The sequence below is a fragment of the Nyctereutes procyonoides genome, unplaced genomic scaffold (assembly GCF_905146905.1).
Source record: "Nyctereutes procyonoides isolate TBG_1078 unplaced genomic scaffold, NYPRO_anot_genome, whole genome shotgun sequence".
Classification (NCBI taxonomy): domain Eukaryota; kingdom Metazoa; phylum Chordata; class Mammalia; order Carnivora; family Canidae; genus Nyctereutes; species Nyctereutes procyonoides.
In genome coordinates this window covers 29,589,059-29,608,588 of record NW_026575046.1, presented here as the reverse complement: position 1 = coordinate 29,608,588, position 19,530 = coordinate 29,589,059, and the positions used below count along the sequence as shown (strand labels likewise).

At 55.3% G+C, this 19,530-nt stretch overlaps 1 protein-coding gene across 4 annotated transcripts in view; it reads right to left on the bottom strand.

Moving 5' to 3' along the window:
* SYNPO (synaptopodin) overlaps nt 1-19,530 on the bottom strand; it is a 54,857-nt gene that overhangs the window by 18,634 nt on the left and 16,693 nt on the right. For 2 of the 4 annotated variants that reach the window (XM_055325474.1, XM_055325473.1), the window contains exon 2: nt 17,710-18,368. In XM_055325474.1, coding sequence (XP_055181449.1) covers nt 17,710-18,103 — 394 coding nt within the window. In that variant the 5' untranslated portion in view covers nt 18,104-18,368. Of the gene's footprint in view, nt 1-12,243; nt 12,363-17,709; nt 18,369-19,530 lie in introns of those variants that run through there. The other 2 variants (XM_055325475.1, XM_055325478.1) reach the window with 2 other exon arrangements.

Here is a 19,530-nt window from a genome sequence, read left to right as displayed (position 1 = left end):
ATCCCCACCCATGCCCCTCCACCACCCCTACCCCAAATCAAGACCAGCTGGAGAGAAAGGCACCTTTGAGAGCAACAGGGCCGAGGGGCTTGTGCAGAGTCTGAGAGTGAATGGGGTGATCCGGGGAGAGTTCCACGGGAGCTGCGTGCATTACGTGGTACCTGCGCGGGGCCTCCGGTGGGTTACACAACCGCCCCACTGCCCTGGCCCCGGATTCGACCCGGATTGGGCCGGGACCCTCCTCCGCCTCGGCCTCAGCCGGCTGTCTGGGCTGCTTCCCTCTTACAGAAGAGGCCGCTGCAGCGAGAGTGAAGGCCAGCGCCCTGCGGTAAATTCCCCACATTCCTTCCTCACAGAAAAATAAATAGCCCGGGAGAAAGAACGCAGCAGGAATGATAATGACGGCCACTCCGGCAGCAGCGCAGGGAGCCTGGGCGCCCGCTGCCGCCACCAGGGTGGACCCCGTGGACCCGTGGCCTGTCCCCCCAGGCCGCCTGACCCCCCCAGGCCGCCTGACCTTCCCCCCAGGCCGCCTGATCCCGGAGGCCGCCTGTCCCTGGAGGCCGCCTGTCCCCGGAGGCCACCTGTCCCCAGAGGCCACCTGACCCCGGAGGCCGCCTGTCCCGAGGCCGCCTGTCCCTGGAGGCCCACTGACCCCGGAGGCCGCCTGTCCCCGGAGGCCGCTGACCGCGGAGGCCGCCTGTCCTTGGAAGCTGCCCGCCTGACCCCGGAGGCCGCCTGACCCCGGAGGCCGCCTGACCCTGGAGGCCGCCTGTCCCCAGAGGCTGCCTATCCCCGGAGGCCGCCTGACCCTGGGACCTCCTGTCCCTGGAGGCTTGCTCACCTGCCTCCCCCGGCAGTTCCCTGAGCCATGCCAACTCTCAGGTCTCGGGCTAGATGCACATCTGCCAAAGAAGGCTCTGGGAATCCCTTGGTCAGGGCAGGTGACTGCGGAGGGCAAACCTGTCCGGTGAGACACACTTCACTTTTATCAGACTGCTGTTTACTGGACACTTCTTACGTTCCAGGCATTTGGTTTAAGTGTTATCATTACATTATTATGTTATTTCATTTTCTCTTCACAAGCTGTGGCCTGGGGGGCCATTATACCCATTTGACAGATGAGAAAACAGGCTCAGCAAGGTTTTTGGGATTTGCCAGGGTTATCTGGCCAGTGAGTGGTCTGCGGTCTCCACTCCCACATCCGCTCAGCCAGGCTGCCCTTCCCAGAAAGCCTTTCTTTACCAAGTCCAGCCAGAGGCGCAGCCCATTCTCCTCCCACGCCCTGTTCAACAAGGCATCCTGTGCCACTTGAGGGCTACCTTTGGTAAAGCACCTCACCTCTCTGGGTCTCGACTTCCTCATCAGTGACACAAGGATGATAATATCTGCTTTGCAGAGTCACTGCTGCGTAAATGAGATGCAGAAATGATTCCTACAGTATAAAGTACTGTACATGCCTGAGGGGGATTTAACTTTAGCAGTTTGCACAAACCCACCTCTGCATAACTCTGCTGGGCTCAGGATGTTTATCTGTCTTCCTCCCTTCTCTGGCCATCTCTGAGGCTGGTGTGGCTCTTCTGCTCACAGTCGAGCACAGCCCAAGTTCCCCTCATTCTCAGTACCCCCGCCGTCCAGCATCCTCTCTGCAAGGGCACCCCGGTGTCAATCTCTAGCCAATGTGCTGTAGCAGAGAGAAGCAGGTTTGAATCCCAGGTCTGCCCCTTGCTAGATATGAGTGCCCAGGCCCCTCGGGGAGGCCCCCAGGTCCAAGAGTCCTAGGAGGGAAGGTGCAGCCACGGTGCACAGCCCTGCAGCCAAGAGGACACCATGGCCCTGGGCGTGCTGGAGGCTGCTGACCCTGCCAAGTCCCTTATGCCATTCACCAATTACCAGGCCTGTCTGCCTCCCCTCCAGAAGGAGGAGTCTGCTGCCAGAGCAGAAGTTGGATCACCCAGCCCCGCCCATCCCTTGTCCCTCAAACTGCAAGAACCAAAGACTAGAGGCCAAGAGATTTGAACCCAGTACCTGTCCTGTGACAATTTGGGTGAAACATTGGACCAGTTCCTGACCCTCTTTGGGCTTCAGTTTGTCCGTGTGTTCAAAGAATGGACTGGACCAGAGCAGTGATTCCTAGAGTATGGTGCCCCCAAGCCTCCAGTGGAAGCCCAAGGATCTAAGTGGTACCCTGATACCCGAAATCCTAATAGGTGAATTTCACATGTGTACTTGCAAAGGAGTATGATGAACACATCAAACCTGTGAAAGGCATATTACTGCTTAGGGAGAGGTAAAAGTAGATATTTCGGTAGTGAAAGTTAGAGAAATAAGTATAGGTGGTGCACGGACTCCTTCATTCACCCGATATTTATTGCACACCAACCAAGAGCCAGGCCTGTTCACAGCCATGACCGAGTAACAAAGATCCCTGCTTGCATTCTGGCAGGGGAGCAAGATAATAAATAGATGAGTAACTATACCAGCAGGTCAGAAGGTAAATGTCATAGAAAAGAGATGAAACAGGGACAGGACATATACTGACTGCATGGGGTGTGGGGGGTGGTCTGCAAAGGTAAACAGAGTAATCAAAGTCTCTGAGAAGTCACACCTGAGTAAAGAGGTGAAGAAGGTGAGGGAGTGAGGCCCGTGCATGTCTAGGAAGAGAGACTAGGCAGAGGGAACAGCTGGTGTGAAGGTCCTGAGGCAGCCTCGTACCTGGCAGGCCTGGGGATGGGGCACATGATGTGGAGGTGGGACACGGATGAAGGAACCAAGTTCTCTAATGGCCCTTCTACTGCTGCCCTTCAGGATCTTAGGGATCCCCTGCATTGCAGCCATTTGTGCACGCACGTATACACACACATGTGGGCGTGCACACACATACACACCTGACAACATACACACATCCTCAATAGCTTCTTAATGCTGGCGAGAGCCTGGCCTGCAGCAGCAGCACCTCCTCCTCTGCACGCACACCAACACAGAAAAGTTCCGCTTGCTTCACACCTGCACTACATGGAGCATCATGTGTGCAGAACCCACACATGTGAATGTGTATGCACTGTGCACCTGCAGGCATGCAAGCGCGACATACAGGGTCTCGGGTGGCCCACTGGCACCAATGCACATGCAGCACGCGTACGCCCACCTTGTGGGAAGGCGTGTGCACTTCTCTCCCACCAGCCTGCCCTGTCTCCAGGTCACTGAGCTACCAGCCAACCCTCGCCTGGAGGGCATATGCTACCGTAGAATGTTAAGTGCACTCCTGGCATGACTTCAAATTTGCTTCTCCAGCACCCTCTGCCCCTCAGTCATGGCTTCCTCTTTCTAAGGATACATTAAAATCTACAGCCTGATCCTCAAATGTGCCAATGGGTTGTGTCCCTGTGCAGAATGTCCCCTTTTCTACTGCAATTAAATGGAAAAGCCATGTAAAATGCCCAGCACGACACTGTAAATGTTACCAGCTGCCAGCAGCATCACTGGATGTCACAATCCTCCTTCCAGGCTTCATCCCTTTAGGTTGCTGCGGGTGGGGGTGGAGGGTGGGTGGAGAGCTGAAGAGTGGGAGGAAAGAGCCAGGCCAGAAGGGGGCGGGGGGAACTGGCTTTTAGTTTCAGTTTGGTCCCCAACTCATCGTGAGGCCTTGAGCAAGTCCCATCCTGTCTCTGGCCCAGATCAGAAAGCTGCAGGTGCTCCAGGATCCCTCAGGAAGTATGTCCCAAATGCACATTCCTGTGCTCCACCCCAGACCCAGACCACAGATTATCCACCTTAACAGTCCCCCTGAGGGGTTCTGAAGTGCAACCAAGTTGGGGGCCCACTGGACTTTAGAGCACATGAATTTCTAAATGTGTTCCCATTAACTTAGGGGCAAATGCTGGAACATAGTTTGGTGCATAGTAGACTCCATACTGCTCACCAAAAATGCACTTAAGAAAATATGTTTATTTACATAACATGCCATCCCTTGGCTATGCGCACTTATAAAAGTTTTACCAGCACCTTTGTATCCATCAGAGACAGGAGCAGAGCAGGGATTGCCACACTATTTTACAGACTAAACAACTGAAGCAGAGAGAGACCAAGGGGCCTGGCCAGGATCTCCCAGAATGCAGGTCTTCAGCAGCCAGAGCCAACCAGAGACCTCAGCTCAGCTTCATGGCATGTGCTGCCCGGGGGCCTTATCGCCTCATCCCAGATGGTTCTGACTTCTGGCCCACAGCATACCTGTCATCCACTCCAGCTTTACAAAGACTCTGGACACATGTGACTTCTCCCATAACTCAGGGTTCACCGAGAACAGGACAACCACAAACAGTTAAGTTCCTTCTAGCCATAATGGGGTCCCTCTCAGTGGGCAGTGCAGGGGCACCCCCAAATTCCTAACATTACATGCTACTATTTGATCCGAAGTGGTCCTTCTGTTCTAGTCAACCTGAGTTCAAACGCCAGCTGAGCAGACCCCTACCTTGAGCGCGTCTTATACATGCTATGCCCAGCTTCCCCTTTTGTAAGGGGTCTCCTCATCCCTACCCTGCAGCGTGATTATGAAAACTAGGTCTCGTAGGTGCAAAGCACCCAGCATCAGGCCTGGCACAGACGCTCCTGTGAGGTCACAGCACCATGAACTCACAGGCTCCAAGTGGGAGCTCCTGGAGGGCAGGGATTCATATCCTTCACCAGCGTACCCACACCTATGCAGTGTACTATGTGCTCAATAAACATGGGCTGAATGAATGCAGAAATGAACCGATATCTCCAAAGCAACTCTGCCCTAGTGCTAGCTTACCATTCTATTTCATGAGCCATTTCCCAGTTTAGGGGGTGAGGCTCTGAGCAGGAATGGTCAGGGCCAGAAGGGAAGAGTTATGGGTCATGGGAAGCGTCCCCCTCCCCCACCTGCCAAGGCAGTGACAATGATGGCCATCCGGGGAGGGTGGTGTTCTTGGAGCTCTGAATGTAATCTTGTTGACTCAGAGGCATAAATAATGCACTAGCATGTTCTCTCCTCACTATCCTGTCACGCTAAGAATAGCACCGGCTACCCTTTCAGGAATTCCACAGGGAAGAGAATAGGACACCAAGATGGGGACAAGGTTGCTAGGTTGTGGATGGTCAAGTACCCTCCCCCCAAGCCCATCTTTCCAAACCTGCGAGAGAAAGGACCCTGGAGGGCAGAGCTGAAAAGGCTCTTAGAGGCACCTGGTCAGGAGTTCTCCAGGGATGAGGAAGAAGCCTGAGAAGATGGGGAACCCCAGCCCCCACCCTCTTCCTGTTATCTTTTCCTCCTCCCTTCTGATGCCCAGCCTAATACACCAGGCCTCAACCCCCGCCCTCTACACGCCTCCCCCTCCTTATTCATACGAGGAATAAATATAGAGTGGGTGGTTCCCCTCTTATGTGTTTCATATGGGAAACTTCAGAGAGAGAAGAAGATTCTATAGCTTTTAATTTAAGAAAATGTTTAAAAGTGACGACCTAGAACAGTCCCTCTCAAACTCTAATGTACACTTAACGTAATTGCTCAGGGATGTTATTAAAATGCAGATTCAGATTCAGGAGGGGGGAGGTGGTAGTCTGCGTTTTTAAGAAGCTTCAGGGCAATGCTGATATTGCGTGGGGGGGGGGGTCGCACACGGAGCACAGAAAGCTACAGTGTTTCCCTGCAATACAGATGGAGAAGCCGAGGCCCAGAGAGGAGAAGGGATGTGCCCAAGAGCACACAGCGGAGTCGGGCTCCGAACACAGGCCCCCCCATTTCTCCTAGAGTTTGGCCCTGAGGGGCTCTGCAGTTTCGTGGTGCTGCTTGGAGTGGGACAGGGGACAGGGGGCAGGCAGCAGTGACAGGCCGTGGCAGTCAGTCCAGGGGGAGGCCACCAGCCAAAGCTCCTTGGGTCCACAGGCTCTCCCAGGAATAGAAGGAAATAAGAATTATCCTGAACAGAGGCACTCAGCTGAGTGAAGAGCTAAGAATGTGCCCTCACCAACCTGCTTTTGAGGCCAGATGGACCACCAGAACCTCCTGGAAGGCATAATGCATCAGGTGGCCCTTACACTGCAAACAAGATCTGGTGGCTGGGGGAGTGTGGAAGGACTCCCTCAGGGTACAGATCCAAGGCAAAGAAGAGATAAGGCAAGACCAACCTCCCAGAGCAGCCCTGGGAGCCTCTCCTCCTTCCCAGGCTGGGCCTCAAACCCCTTGGCAGGCTCCAGGCCCTGCATGACCAGCCCCGCTGCCCCCGCTGCAGCTCCCCCCAGAGTGTCTTACTGCCCTACACTCCAGCCATGCTGGCCCTCCTTCAAGTGCTCAGACAGGGCCCAGGCACCTCCTCACCCCAGGGCCTTGGCATCGGCTGCTGCTTTTGCCTAGAATGCTTTCTTCCTTACCCCCTGGGTTGTCCCTTTCTGACACTTCTCACCCTTCAAGTCTGTTTATGGGTCTCAGGGAGGGCTGCCTGCCCTTGGAGGTCACATTCCTCTGCCTCTCCTCCAAACTTTCATTAGATCTGTAATTCCATCATATTTTCTTAAGCGCCAATCTGCGGCAATGGTAAGCAGCCCTGAAGAACAGGGACCTTGACTGTCATTTCTTTGCTCTGTCCTTGCCTCTGTGCAGAGGCCACGGCTGGGGCTCAGTAAATATTTGTTGATTGAATGAAGGAATAAATGGATAAAAACGTGGCTCACATCACTACCGCAAAGCTTCCCAGCTCTGTGGTTTCTGGCCCTGCTCACCCTGGAGAAGGTGTACGGGATTGGGGTTTGCAAGATTCTCTGGCTCCAGTCCTCTGCTCTGTTACTCTCCAGCTGAGTGGGCTTCGCAGGGCAGGTAACTCTCTGATGTGGGTCTCTAGCACCCTCTGTTGTGTTGAAATGAGCGATGGAATCTGGCAAAGCCTTTGGAAGCCGTAAAGAGCTTTTATTGGTAGCATTTTTGGCTACTAATGGCGTGTTTGAGGCCCAGAGAGGGAAGGAGCCTCACTCAAGGCCACACAGCCAGTGTGAGGTGACTCCAGAGCCCACTGGCACAGCTTAAAGCCTACGACTGAGCTGCAGGCCCACCCAGGCTCAGCGAGAGCGCCAGCTGCCTGGAGGCTGGGCAGGGGTGGAGGAGGGAGAGCATTCAGCCTCAGGCCCAGTGCCCGGGTGGGGTGGGTGGAGCCCCCTGCGGAAGCCCTGAGTGGGGCCTAGCAGCTGGGCCTGGGGGAGCCAACTGGCACCCGCTGGGTGGTGGCATGCTTGTTCCCCATGCGCGTGACAGTCTATTTTTTAATCAGCGCCCTCCCCTCAACTTCATGTACCCTCCCCCAAAGGGCCGGGTATCAGGGATCATGTCCTGGCTGAGACCGGAGCCACCTTGGGGATCAGGGGGAGGGTCCCCAAGTCCCAAGGCCTCATGGAGCCCACAAGTACTAAGCATCCCAGGAGGCAGGACAGGGGGACTGGCGAGGAGCAGCTCCAACCTGTGTGACCTTGGGCTGCTCCCTGGACCCTCTGACCTGTTTCCCCCATCTCTACAGTGACGGGAAGCATGCCAGACTCCACAGGAGTTCATTACAACTCAAGCTCTTGGGATCCTCTCAGGCTCCATGACACTAATCACACCCACTCACCACGCCCTGGCAGTCTCCGTGCCCACAGCACTTCCAGGGTACACTTGATCCTCCCTGACCTACTCCCAGGGGAGGAGGGGGGGTGGGGAGAAAAAAGGCTGAGCTGGCTCAAGGGCCATCCTTAGAGCCCCAGTCCCCAGACCTTGGGTTCCTCTTTCCAGGACCTGAGGAACAGAGATAAGAAGGATTGAAGAGGAATGCTGTGTGTTCTTAAGCAGGTGGCCTGGGCTCTCCCAGCCATCTAAAGTAGGAGAGATCACACAGAAGTCAAGCTTACACGCTTTGGAGCCAAACTGCCTGGGTTTGAATGTGGCCACTTACCAGCTGTGTGGCCTTGGAAAGCTCACTTAACCTCTCTGTGCCTCAGGTTCCCATCTATAAAATGTTGCTAATAATAGCACCTACTTCGGGGAGTTGTTGACAGGTAAAGAACTTAGGATATCCTTGGCACGTAGTAAATAACCATAAATACTGACTTTTTTCCCAAGAACTTTGGTATTTATCTATTGAACACTTTTAGTCTCCAAGAGATTTTATTCCAGAAGGTTGGATATGTGAGTCTCAGGTCAGCCTACTCTCCTGTCTGGGGGCTTCTCCAGCTTGCCCCTTTCCCCTGCCTCCTGCTGGCCTCGTGTCTTTGGTGTTCACTGAGCTCTTTCACTCCCACGATCCCCTCACATCCTTCCTACCCCATTTCATCGCAACTCCGAACCAGGACCCAAACCCCAGAGGAAACAAAGGATTTGTCCAAGACCACCAGTTACTTAGCTAAGACTGAAAGTTCAGGTATTTGTTCCTAACGTGCGGTCCAGGCTCCTCTCTACTGTGCTGTGCCCATCCTCCTGCCTTCAAAACCTGCTCCTGGCCAAACATCAAAAAGTAACTTATACTGAGATGTGAGTCTTGAGCTAGGGTCCACCTTCTCAAAGGCTTGCCACTTTAACAGAGATCAAAACAGGACAATATGCGATCCCTGGGTGGCACAGCGGTTTGGCGCCTGCCTTTGGCCCAGGGCGCGATCCTGGAGACCCGGGATCGAATCCCACGTCGGGCTCCCGGTGCATGGAGCCTGCTTCTCCCTCTGCCTGTGTCTCTGCCTCTCTCTCTCTCTCTCTGTGTGTGACTATCATAAATAAATAAAAAAAAATTAAAAAAAAACAGGACAATATTATCAAATAAGTGATAGTTATCTTTTTTGCATGTATCGTCATTTGATTTCAAAACAACAGTAAAGATAGGGTTTATTATTATTTCTATTTATAGAGGAGGAAACACAAGTCCAGAGAGGTTATATAATCTGCTTCAGATCTCCCGGCTAGCCAGGAGGAGAACCCAGGGGTCCAGTCACAGAATCCGAGTGTTGGCCATGCAGGAAGCAGGTCCCACAGGAGGAGACTGAGTTTTGCTTCACCTGCCACGGCCCTGGGAGGCTGGGCTGGGGAGGGGAAGGTTGCCACAGTCCTATACTACACCACTTCACCGAGTGGAAAAGATGAAGCTAGGATGGTGGAATTTCAGGCAGTGGCCAGTTGGTAAAGATTTCATTCTGGAGAGAGAGGGCTTTTGTAAGCCTCTGGAATTACAGGGCCTGGAGGCTGTCCCCACATTGATTCCTCCTCTGGCCACACTGGGTAGCGACTGAGACCCAGTGTCCAGGGACAGTTCACAAAGGACTATGAGCTCACACACACACAGGCCTAACTCAGCAGAGCCCAGCCACTCCTCTGACTGGATCACAGGCCTGGGGCTCCTTTGGGTTTGCAGCCTGTAGCTGTGAGGGACGAAGGCATTTTCAGAACCTATGCCAATGGCCACCCCCACCCATAACCCCACCCTAGCTCCTATTTTAAACTATTTATTGTCCTTTGAAACACCCTTCCTCGCAACCGAATCCCTCCCATTCTTCTGGACCTGAGTTCTGGACATGCCTCCTCCATGAAGCCAGCCATGATCACCCCTTCAAATAACATTCAGGTCTCCACTCCAATGGAGTGAGAGAGGCCTTCCCCAGCCACCAATACAAAGTAGACCCTCCAGATTGTTCTCCATCTTAGCAGCAAGGCTTTTATATACATTTATTTATTTATTTATTTATTATTTAAATACATACCTTTTTAATCTATCTGGAAATATCTTGTTTATTTTTGCCACCTTTTTTCTTATCTACCTCTTCAATCAAAATGCAAGCTCCTTGAGGGCGGGAACCTACCTGTTTTGTTCACTATTGTAACCCTAGCACCTAAGGACCCACCCATCCTGTCACTAGCCAGGGACACTGAGGTCCATAAAGAGCAAGGGATCACACAGCAAGCAAGCCACAGAGGTGGGCTTAACACACAGGTCCCTGCCCTGCAGCCCAGGGCACCTGACCATCCCCACACCCACCCCCGTTGACCCTCTGCTAGCCTATCTTGTCTCTGCCTCCAAACAACGATGAGGGCTAGAGCCTACAAATCCTCCACAGTGGAGGCGCCCTTCCACTTCCCTGGGGGCCTGCAGTGCCCTGAGCTGGGCAGCCCTGCCTGCTTCCCCCCTTGGTCCCTCCCTTCCTGGCATCAGCAGCTCTGATGAGCTCATGTCTGGAAGCCTGGGAGCTGCCCTGAAGGAAGAGGTGCCTCCCAGGCCAGGCCCCTAGACCTGCAGGTGTGTACAACCCCGTGGGATGGTGGCGCTGGCAGGTGGTGGGAGAGTGCTGACCCCTGCCCGGTCCACCCCTAGAGCTGTAAAGTAGGCTCATGTGCCAACCGTGAAGATAGGGCACAATCAGCGGGGAAAGGACACGCAGATAAAGAAGGTTCCCCCCATGCTTCTCTCATCTCTCCAGATGCACCTCTGCCACTTGCCCCCTCCCTTATCAAGGAGCTCCTCTGTTCCAAGGAAAGGGGGCTCTGTTGCCTTCCACTCACAGCACTATCCCGGTCAGATCTCATCTCCTCCCCAGCCTCAGTCTCCCCAGCTCTAGTATGGGGAGATGGAACAGAACACTGATGGAAAGAGGTTAGGGATCAGCTGGGAAACAGGCACCTGGGTGCCACGGGGTTTTGTCCTTTTTCTCACTTTAGGGGAAGGGCAATAGCCAACAAGAGAGGGAAGGGGTTAAAAGCCTTATTTTAACCATTAAATGCTGATTCCACCCACGACTTAATTTAGGTGCTAGTTTCGGAGATGGGAGGAGCTAGCCCATTGCCTGCAAAGTGAGGGCCACTCTGAAAAAAATGGGAGCCGGGGCAGCACTGCAGCAAAAATCTTGCTTTTGAGAAGTTCTCTGAATACCAAACTCTGAGTGATTCTAGTCCATCCCCCCTTGTTGTCTAGATGGGGAAACTGAGGACAGAGAGGAGGAAAAAAACAAACCACATAGGCAGAGGCAGGGGACCCCACTTCAAATGGCATTTTCCCAGCCCACTGCTTGGGGTAATACAGTGCTTTATATGTGGCTCTGTCACCCAACACAGGATAGGGGGGTGGTGACAGGCTGACAGGCACCAGCAAGACCTCCAGTCCCTTATCCCAGCATACCCTAGTTCCTCTGCTCAGCATCTAATCTCATCCTACACCGTGCACCAGGGCAGGGGTGGGGCACCCTGGGACTGCCCGCCCGGTCACTGCAGTCTCCCATGCAGCTGTCCCCTCAGGGGTCACTCTGCCCACCCTCTCACTGGGAGCCAGAGAGGACAGGGCTTGCCTCCAGATCCCACAGCGAGTTGGTTGATTCCAGTGCCACTTGTCACCCAGGAGAGGGTGGGAAGTGGGGTGTCTGGTGCTTCCCTGCTCACTCTTGTTCTTTGTAGACAGCCCAGTCGGGGAACAGAGGGGCTCCCTATCCCAATCCGGAGTCAGCCCATAACTTGGGGTGGGATAGGGAGCAAGGGAGACCCTTTCCCCAGAGTCCTCAAAGAGGGTCAGAGTCTGGTTGGAGCCCTTGACTCCGCAGCAGCAGCAGCAGCGTAGGGATTGGGGGGGGCGCCCCACCCTCCACTCACTTCACCTCCACGGCCTCCCACCTGGGCAAACCGGGTAGTGGTCCGGGTGTCCTGAGAATGTGCTGTAGAGCCCTTGGGACAGTGACTCCTCTGCCCCCGGGGGCTCAGGCAGGACCCCGACTTCCCCGGGGGCGGGGGGGCTCGGCCAGTGGTCCCCGCGTCCCGGTCCCGCGCGCCTGGCCCCCTCCCGGCGCCTGGCCCCGCCCGCGGGAGGGGGACGCGAGGCCAGCACCCGGCGCTCCGCTGCCCCGCGGCCGCCCCGGTCGGTCAGCCCGGCCGAGCCCAGCCCGCCGCTCCCGGCCGGCCGGGGCCGCAGCACCCACACCCCACCCCGTGCCCACCCATGGGCTTGCGGGCTGGGGCTGGAGGGCCGGGCCCCCGCGCAGCCCCGGGAAGCCGCTTCCCCGCGTCCGCGCTGCTCCACGGATTCCAGATTTCTCCAGCACCTCCGCCCCCCGCCGCGGTACAGATGGGGAAACTGAGGCCCACGGGGGCGCAGGGACTCGGCCAAGGTCGCCCTGCGCGCGGGGACCGGAGCCCAGATGTGCCACCTGCCCCCGGGCGGCGCGGGGAACAGCGCAGGTGGGCAGGGGCGAGGCTCGCCGGGCGCCCGCACCCCTGCCCCGCCAGCGCCCCCCACTCACCTCCGGCCGCGCGCGGTCCCGGGCTCACCTGGCCGCGTCCGTCCGGGCGCCCCGCCCCGCGACCCCCGCCGCCCCCGCTCCGCCCCGGGCGCCCCTCCGCGCCGCCGCCGCCGCCGCCGCCGCCGCCACCTCCTAGCGGGCCGCGCGGGACCGGGGCCGGGGCCGGGAGCCGGGAGCCGGGAGCCCGGAGCCGGGAGCGCTGGGCGGGAGGGCGAGCCGCGCTCCTGCCGCCCGCTCCCCGGGGCCCTAGCGCCGCCCCGCCCGCCGCCCCGCCCCGCCCCCCCCCCCCCGGGGCGACTCCCTCCCCCGCGGGCCCGGCCCCGGGATCCCGGCGGGCCCCCTTCGCTCCCGCTTTCCTCCCTTGCGCCGCACCCTTCTGCCTCGTCGTGTCTCTGTTTCCTCCTCTTTTGTATCTCGAGGTCGGTCCCTAAATCCTCCTGCTTTCATTTCACTCTCTTCTTTCTGTCTCCCCAGCTTTTCTCTGTCCCTCCGACCCCTCTTCTTTTAAATCTTTGTGATTCCGTCCCCATAACTGACATCACCCTCCCCTCCGCAGCCCCTTCCCTTTCAGATCCAGATGCGGTACCCCCTAGACCCATCTTCCCTCCCCCTTTACAGCCCCGGTGACTAGAATAACTGTCTACCTTGGTAGGACCCGGACAAATGGGGACTGAGGGAGGTAGCAGCTTCCCTGCTGGCCTGGGACCCTCCCCTGATTTAACTGGTGGGTTAGCAGAGCCCGGCAGGGATGTTGTGCGGCTCTTGGGTTTCAGTTCCACATCTTTTCAGTGAACTAAACGCCATTTAGATGGAGCTCAGCAGAGCCCCATGGCAGTGGTCAGTGTGCATCAGAGTCAAGTGGGGATGCTGTTAAAAGTCGAGATGCCCACATTCTAACACACCCTCCCAGTGGTGAGGAGGCGGTGGGCTTGGAAACAGTACTGATAACCAGCACCCTTCACACTCCCACCAGTTTTGAAACCAAACTACACTTGGAAAAATGTTGGCCTGGGTTTTCACCGAAGTTTCCCCGGGTTCCAAGTACTCCACCCCTTCAACCAGGGTGGTTCCACTTTCATATCAAGGTTCTGTGTTTAGATTTCTGCTAGAGGAAGTTAGAAGTGTGCTGATGTGAGCCCACCAAACCAGAGGTCCTGTGAAACACAGAACTGCAGGTGGCCTGGGTTTGGGACATCCCCTGTCCCCAGTGGGTGGGCTCAGAGTGCAGGAGGTCAGGTGACAGAGGGACAAACTCTCCCTGGCTGCTCCCATCCCTCTGGTTGGCCTCAGGGTCTGCAGAGAATCCCTCTGACCCTCTGGCTGCTCTTGTACTGGGACTGTCACCTGGGGAGGTGGGAAACATGGAGGGGGTCCTGCGGATTGGCACCAGGTAAGGTACTGCCTGCCTGCCTTAGGAGTACATGTGCTAGAAAAGTGGCTATCGCCCAGCCTGTGGGAAACCAGGAAATAAACTGTGTGGGTGAGAGAGAGAGAGAAGGAGAGAGAGAGGGAGGAGAGAAGCTAGAATTACTGTGTGGGTGGGTATGAAAGAGAAAGAGATGGGGAAGAGGACAGAGAAAGTGCTTCAGTCTGTATGTAGGTGTGTGACAGTGGGTGTGCAAGAGTGGATATGCCTGTAGGAGAGAATGTGTGTGTGCAGGAGAGATCTTAAAGTGTAAGTATGTGAGCAAAAGAAAATGGAGAAAAGAACATGCTTTTAACCTGTATCTAAGGAAGGGAATATGCGTGCAGGTGGGATGTAGCTATGTATGCAAATCTGATACATGTGAAACATAGGCATGCATGAGTGCCGGGTGTGTGTGTGGGTACTAGTGCATATCCCATGCATGGACATGTAGATGTCTGAGGGCATGCACAGTGTGCACGTGTGCAGATATGTGATTATGTACACGTGAGTGTTTGCATAAGAACATGTACGCATATGTGCACCCATCTGGGGGGAGTGCAAGCGTGTGTGTGAGTGCACATGTGAGGTGTACGTGAACCTTGCTCCCCACGCCATTGCCCTCCTATTCTGGTCACTGTGGAGTGTGGAAGTGAGAAGCAGTGCGGATGGCATCCTGCCCAGCCTCCTGCTCTGTCTACCCTCTCTCCCAAAGCCACAGACGCGGGAGGGGCTGGATCAGCAGTGGATCCCAAGTCTCCTTAAGTGTATTGGGGTCGAGGGATATGGCTTAGCAGAATTACCCCCCCTTCCCATCCTCCAGAGCTTGAACAACCTTTTTCCAGTCCTAGGTGGGTGGAAGAACACAGCCTGCTGCCTCGTTTCCATGGAGACAAGGCAGCACAGAAGGTGGTTGAAAGCCTGGGCCCGGACCTCCTGGGGTTCAAATCTCTGCTCCTCCACCCACAGGCCTGAGATGGTGAACAAGTCACTTAAACTCATTGTGCCTTAGTTTCCTCATCTGTGAAGCAGGGCTAAGAAAAGTATGAACTTCATAGGGTTGTTTAGAGGATGAAATGTAGAAACCCGTACAAAATAATTAGGATAGCATGTGTGGCAGCTGAACTGAGGTGCAAAAGCCCCAAGCTCCAACTCTAGCATTGCACCAACATACTGTGTGACCTTGGACAGGCTGCTTGCCATCTGCCTGCCATCTCTGGGCTTTAGAGTCTCCACAAGATTATCTCCACAATAATCTCAGGTTCAGGGCTCTGTTGGTGAGCTCTGGACCAACTACCCCTGGCCCGATCATGTGCCCTACCCAACACTTGGCTGCCCGTATATATTCTCTCCTGATGGCAGGACACTGGAGCTGCAGGCTGCTGCCCACCTCATCTCTCTGCACCCCTTGCCCCTCCAACCAAGGACCCCAGCCTGCCAAGGACCCTACTCTGCCCTGCTTGGCTGGTACTCTGGCTATAGAGAAATGGCACCAGCACCTGCCCATCCCAGGTGGTGGGTGCCCAAGGCAGAAAATGCCATGACCCATACTTAAAACTGCCAGGGGGCACTCAAGAGAAGCAGATATAATTGTGGAAGGACGGGTGTAATTGTCTGAAGATGCTTATAATCCTTTGGCGGTACTCAGAGGAAGCTTTGAAAGGAAGCCCTAATCCACTAATAACCTGGCAACTCCACAGGCTTCTTCCCTCCGGATCTCCAGGCAGAGAAAGGACTCTGGCCCCTCCCTTTCCCGAGGGAGCAGAAAGGCCAGTGTGGGCTCTGACCCAAGACCACCCGGATTTCTACTCTCCTACAAGTTCCAGCTTCCTACCTGCCTCCACCTCCAGGAAGACTTCCCAGAGACATCCTCCTAAGGTCACTCCTGCCCCATCCGTCCCTAGAAATGTCCAGGATGGAACTGGAGACCATCTGGCTGGACGTTAAAGGAAGAAATGAACTAGATTGTCAGGACGAAGAATGTGATCATAGTCTCGATTCCAGCACTGACTGTGTGACTTGGGGCAAGGGACCGAGGTCTCTGTGGAATGCGGAGCCTCGAAAGGCTATGTAGTGAGATGGACGAGAAATGACCTAGCTCTATGTGAGGAGCCAAACATGATTCATTCAAGGTGGCCCCTCTCCTCCCTTCCCCCGTGGTCTCTTCCACTGCAGGAGGTCGCAGACAGAACTCTCCCCTTGTAAATCCAGAATACGGTGGTGGCTAAGAACAAAGCCCCATGTTCAAAAGACCATGGCTGGTCTTTTGAGTGAGTGAGCAGCTTACTAGTCAGGAGTCTTAGACAAGTCACTTATATTCTTTGGACCTCAATCTTCTCATCCGTATAACAGAAATAATCATAGTATGGACATTGCTGTGAGGTTAAGTGAAATGACATACGTAAAGCTCCTAGCACCGTGGGTTTGGCACAGAAGGGCTTAAGGAATAACAGCTTTCATACTGTTGAGTCAGTGATGATTGTTTTAATAATTATTAATGTCCGCCACATGATCACTGTAAAATTTCCAGAACACTACCCCGATCTAAGATCATTGCACCCTCACAATAGCTCTATGAGGTAGAGAGGGCTCCTATTTTAATTTTATTTTCATGAATGATGAAACGGAATCTCACCAAGGGAAAGCAATTTGCTGGGGTTTGGCCGGTTGCTCTCAGCTCTGGGACCGGCACCCACGGCTCCTGACCCTCAGCCAGGGTCTATAAGAGGGAGGGAGTGGGCCCTGGGGCTTCCTGGCTTTCGGGGACCCGAGTGTGGGCTGACTCTGGTATGAGGGCCCATCTCAAGTTCAAGGCTGCTGGGCCCTCTTGGGGTCCTCCTTCTCCGGGCCCTTCATGCATTGAAGGCAGCTGCTGGATCCCACCCAGCTCCCTGTGTGACCCGAGCGTGGGGGAGTGGGGCGGGGGGGGTGGTTGCTGCCTGCCGTGGGGGGTGATCAGAGCCTGGTGAGAATTATTTCAGAGGAGAGAGTGGGTGGGGCGGCCGGGGGATGGCAGCCAGGGCGGCAGCCATGCCTGCAGAGACACGAGGTGTTCTTCCAGTTTCCTGACGCATTAGCCCTCCCAGGCCTGTGTCCCCCACACGCCCTGTGCCCCCAGCATCTGCTGGCGGCGGCTCCTGCCTCAGCGAGCATGGCTGGGCTCACGTCCTCCCCATCTGGACCCACTTCAGCGTTTCCATGGGCCCGGGCAATGGAGGTGATTCAGTGTGGGTTTCCCTGTCCTGCTCTGCTCTGCTGTCTCCTGAGCCTGCGGGGTGGGGTTGGGGGGGATGATCTCCCTCCTTTCCTTCCTCCCTCCCTTCCTTCATTCCTCCTCTTTCCCTCCCTCCTGGCTTTCCTGCCAGGCAGGCACCCTGAGCTCTTCCCTATACACCATCCTTGGGTCCTCGCTGCAGCCCAGGTGACACAGATGCTGCCCCTGTCATCCCTAACAGATGAGAAACTGAGGCCTGGGTGAGGAATGTGGCCCCAACTCAGCCGCCCATGGGCCAAGAGACTCGGAGCAGTCTCTTCCTCACTCTGGGCCTCAGTTTTTCCATCTGTAAAATTAGGAGGTCAGATGGGAACAAAGGCTTCAGTCTGTACCCTGAAAACTCCACGAGGGCAGCAACCTCATCTGCTCTGCCCAGAGCTATATCCAGTACCCTCGATGTCCAGCACCCTCAAGTAGCCGCCACTCCGCAGGTTCAGTGAGGCACCCCTGCCCTGTCATCGCCTGGGACCGAGGCCATTTGTTGCCATGAATGATTAAGGGCAGACAAGAGTGAGAGACGGACTTCTGTTTAACCAAGCGTGATAGCAGGGCTTTCTCTCGCGGACTTCTCACTTGCCCTCTTTGGCAGAGAAAAGAGTGGGCATAGATGCGGTGCAGCTGGAACTGCACGTAACCCCGGCCTCCCCTGCCTCACCCCCCACGGCTGCTAATTGGGGCGTGTCTGTGGGACTGTGGGGGACTGTTATGCATCATGGGGAAGTATGGTCAGGAGCCCCGGGGGGTCCCCAATGGGCTCTGGCAGTCCAGAAAAGGGATGTGAACTTACCTGGTTTCTGGGCGACCCTGGGCCCAGTGCGGGGGCTGAGGCTGGCTGTCATCGCCTGCTGAGCCTTTGCTGCATCCCAGTCCTGGCTGGCCCTGCTATCTCGCTGGGGCCTGTCTCGTGCTTCCCTGGAGCAGGCAGGTTGCTGGGTGCCCAGGGCATTGGGCAGCTCTGTTGCCCCTTGGGTGGCTCTGCAGGCAGAGTTGTCCCTGTTCCTGTTGGCCACCCTGTCCTCCTGCAAATTCATGAGCCCTGACTCTCCCTGCAGGCCCTCCTCACCGCTGCTCTCCTCAGCTTCCAGGGCCAGACACCTGTAGCTCCCATCAGGGATCCGGAAGGGGGTAGGCCTGTCTTCGCTGAGTCCATGGGGTGGAGGTGGGAGGTGGGGACCCAGCATGGTGCTGCCTCTCCTTAGTGATGCAGAGAAGCCAGGGCCTGGTGGGGCCTGGCCAGCCACCTGTGTGTGTGAGCACCGGGTCTTTGCTCCTTTTGGGGTCTCCTCTGGCTCTCTGCAGCTTTGTCTTCCTCAGCCAAGTCACACAGCTGGGGCGAGGTCCGACTGTGGGGCCCTCCTGGGCTGGGTGGGGTGGAGGACCCCAAGCCCCCAAGCCCTTCTCTCAACCCGTGTCTGGTCTGTGAGGCCCTCCTTTACGATGATCTACCTGCACAGGGAGAAATGAAACAGCACATGAGACAGTCTTCTGGGTGTCCTGGGCTGGATTTCTGAGACTTGCCCACCTTGAGGTGGCCCTGAGAACTGGCTAGGGTTTGGGGTACAGGTCTCACATACCCATGGGAAAGCCCCAAGCTTCAGCCATTTGACATCCCAAATTTTCACCATATCCTTATGCCACCTGACGCACTATTTGCTTAATATTTTTCCATAAATCAACTTTAAATAACTTACTCCTGTTACTTCAGACTTATCTTAAGCAATAATTGCAGGAAAACCGCAAGTATGTTGTGCTAAGTCGTTTCCCCCCAATACACATTAAATAAACATCTAGTTATTTAAAAATACTTAACTGGGCACCGCCTAGAAAGAATTCTCTCACATGCCAGCAAAGGTACATACACTACAGAAATCACAGAAACAATGGGGTGGAGGACACAACACTGGGGTCAGGGACGCCTCCCCCCCAAACTCCTTGCCAGAAGGATGTGAACCAAGGGGAACGGCACAGCTGTGTGTTCTAAGCTAGAACCCCAGCTCTGCCACCTGTGAAGCTGGCAGCAAGTCACATGGCCTCTCTGAATCTCAGTTTCCCCATCTGTAAAATAGGAACTGTAACATCTCCAGTGTGGTGTTGCATGGAGGATTAAGTGAGAAAATGCATGCAGAGGACTCCGTAGGGTTTCTGAGATGTAATTTGATACACATTGGCTCTTCCTTTATTACACAAAAATGTCTTGAGCTTTTATTGCTTGGCAAACACCATAAAAGCTATTGGGCATACAATGGGGATGAAGAAGCTATGGGTACTCTGGCTCGTGAAGTCTTAAAATCTGGTGGGGGGAGCTGTGAATGATAACAAGGACCATAATAATTAACAGTATGATTATTTATAAACGTTAACAATGATGAGAATTTCGGAGAGAGGGGACGAGGCTTCCCATAGGGTGTGCGGGATGCGGAGAGGGGATGCGTGGGAGGGGAAGTGGGGCGGAAGAACTGGCTGGGCTGGGAGGCAGATGGAGAGTGGGTGTGGAGGAAGAGGGAGGAGTCTAGGCTGCAGCCAGGTTTGTCGCTCTGGTGACAGGGTGATTTTGTGAATAGAGATCAGGAGTACATGGGAAGGAGCAGGTGTCCAGAAGAACAAGGAG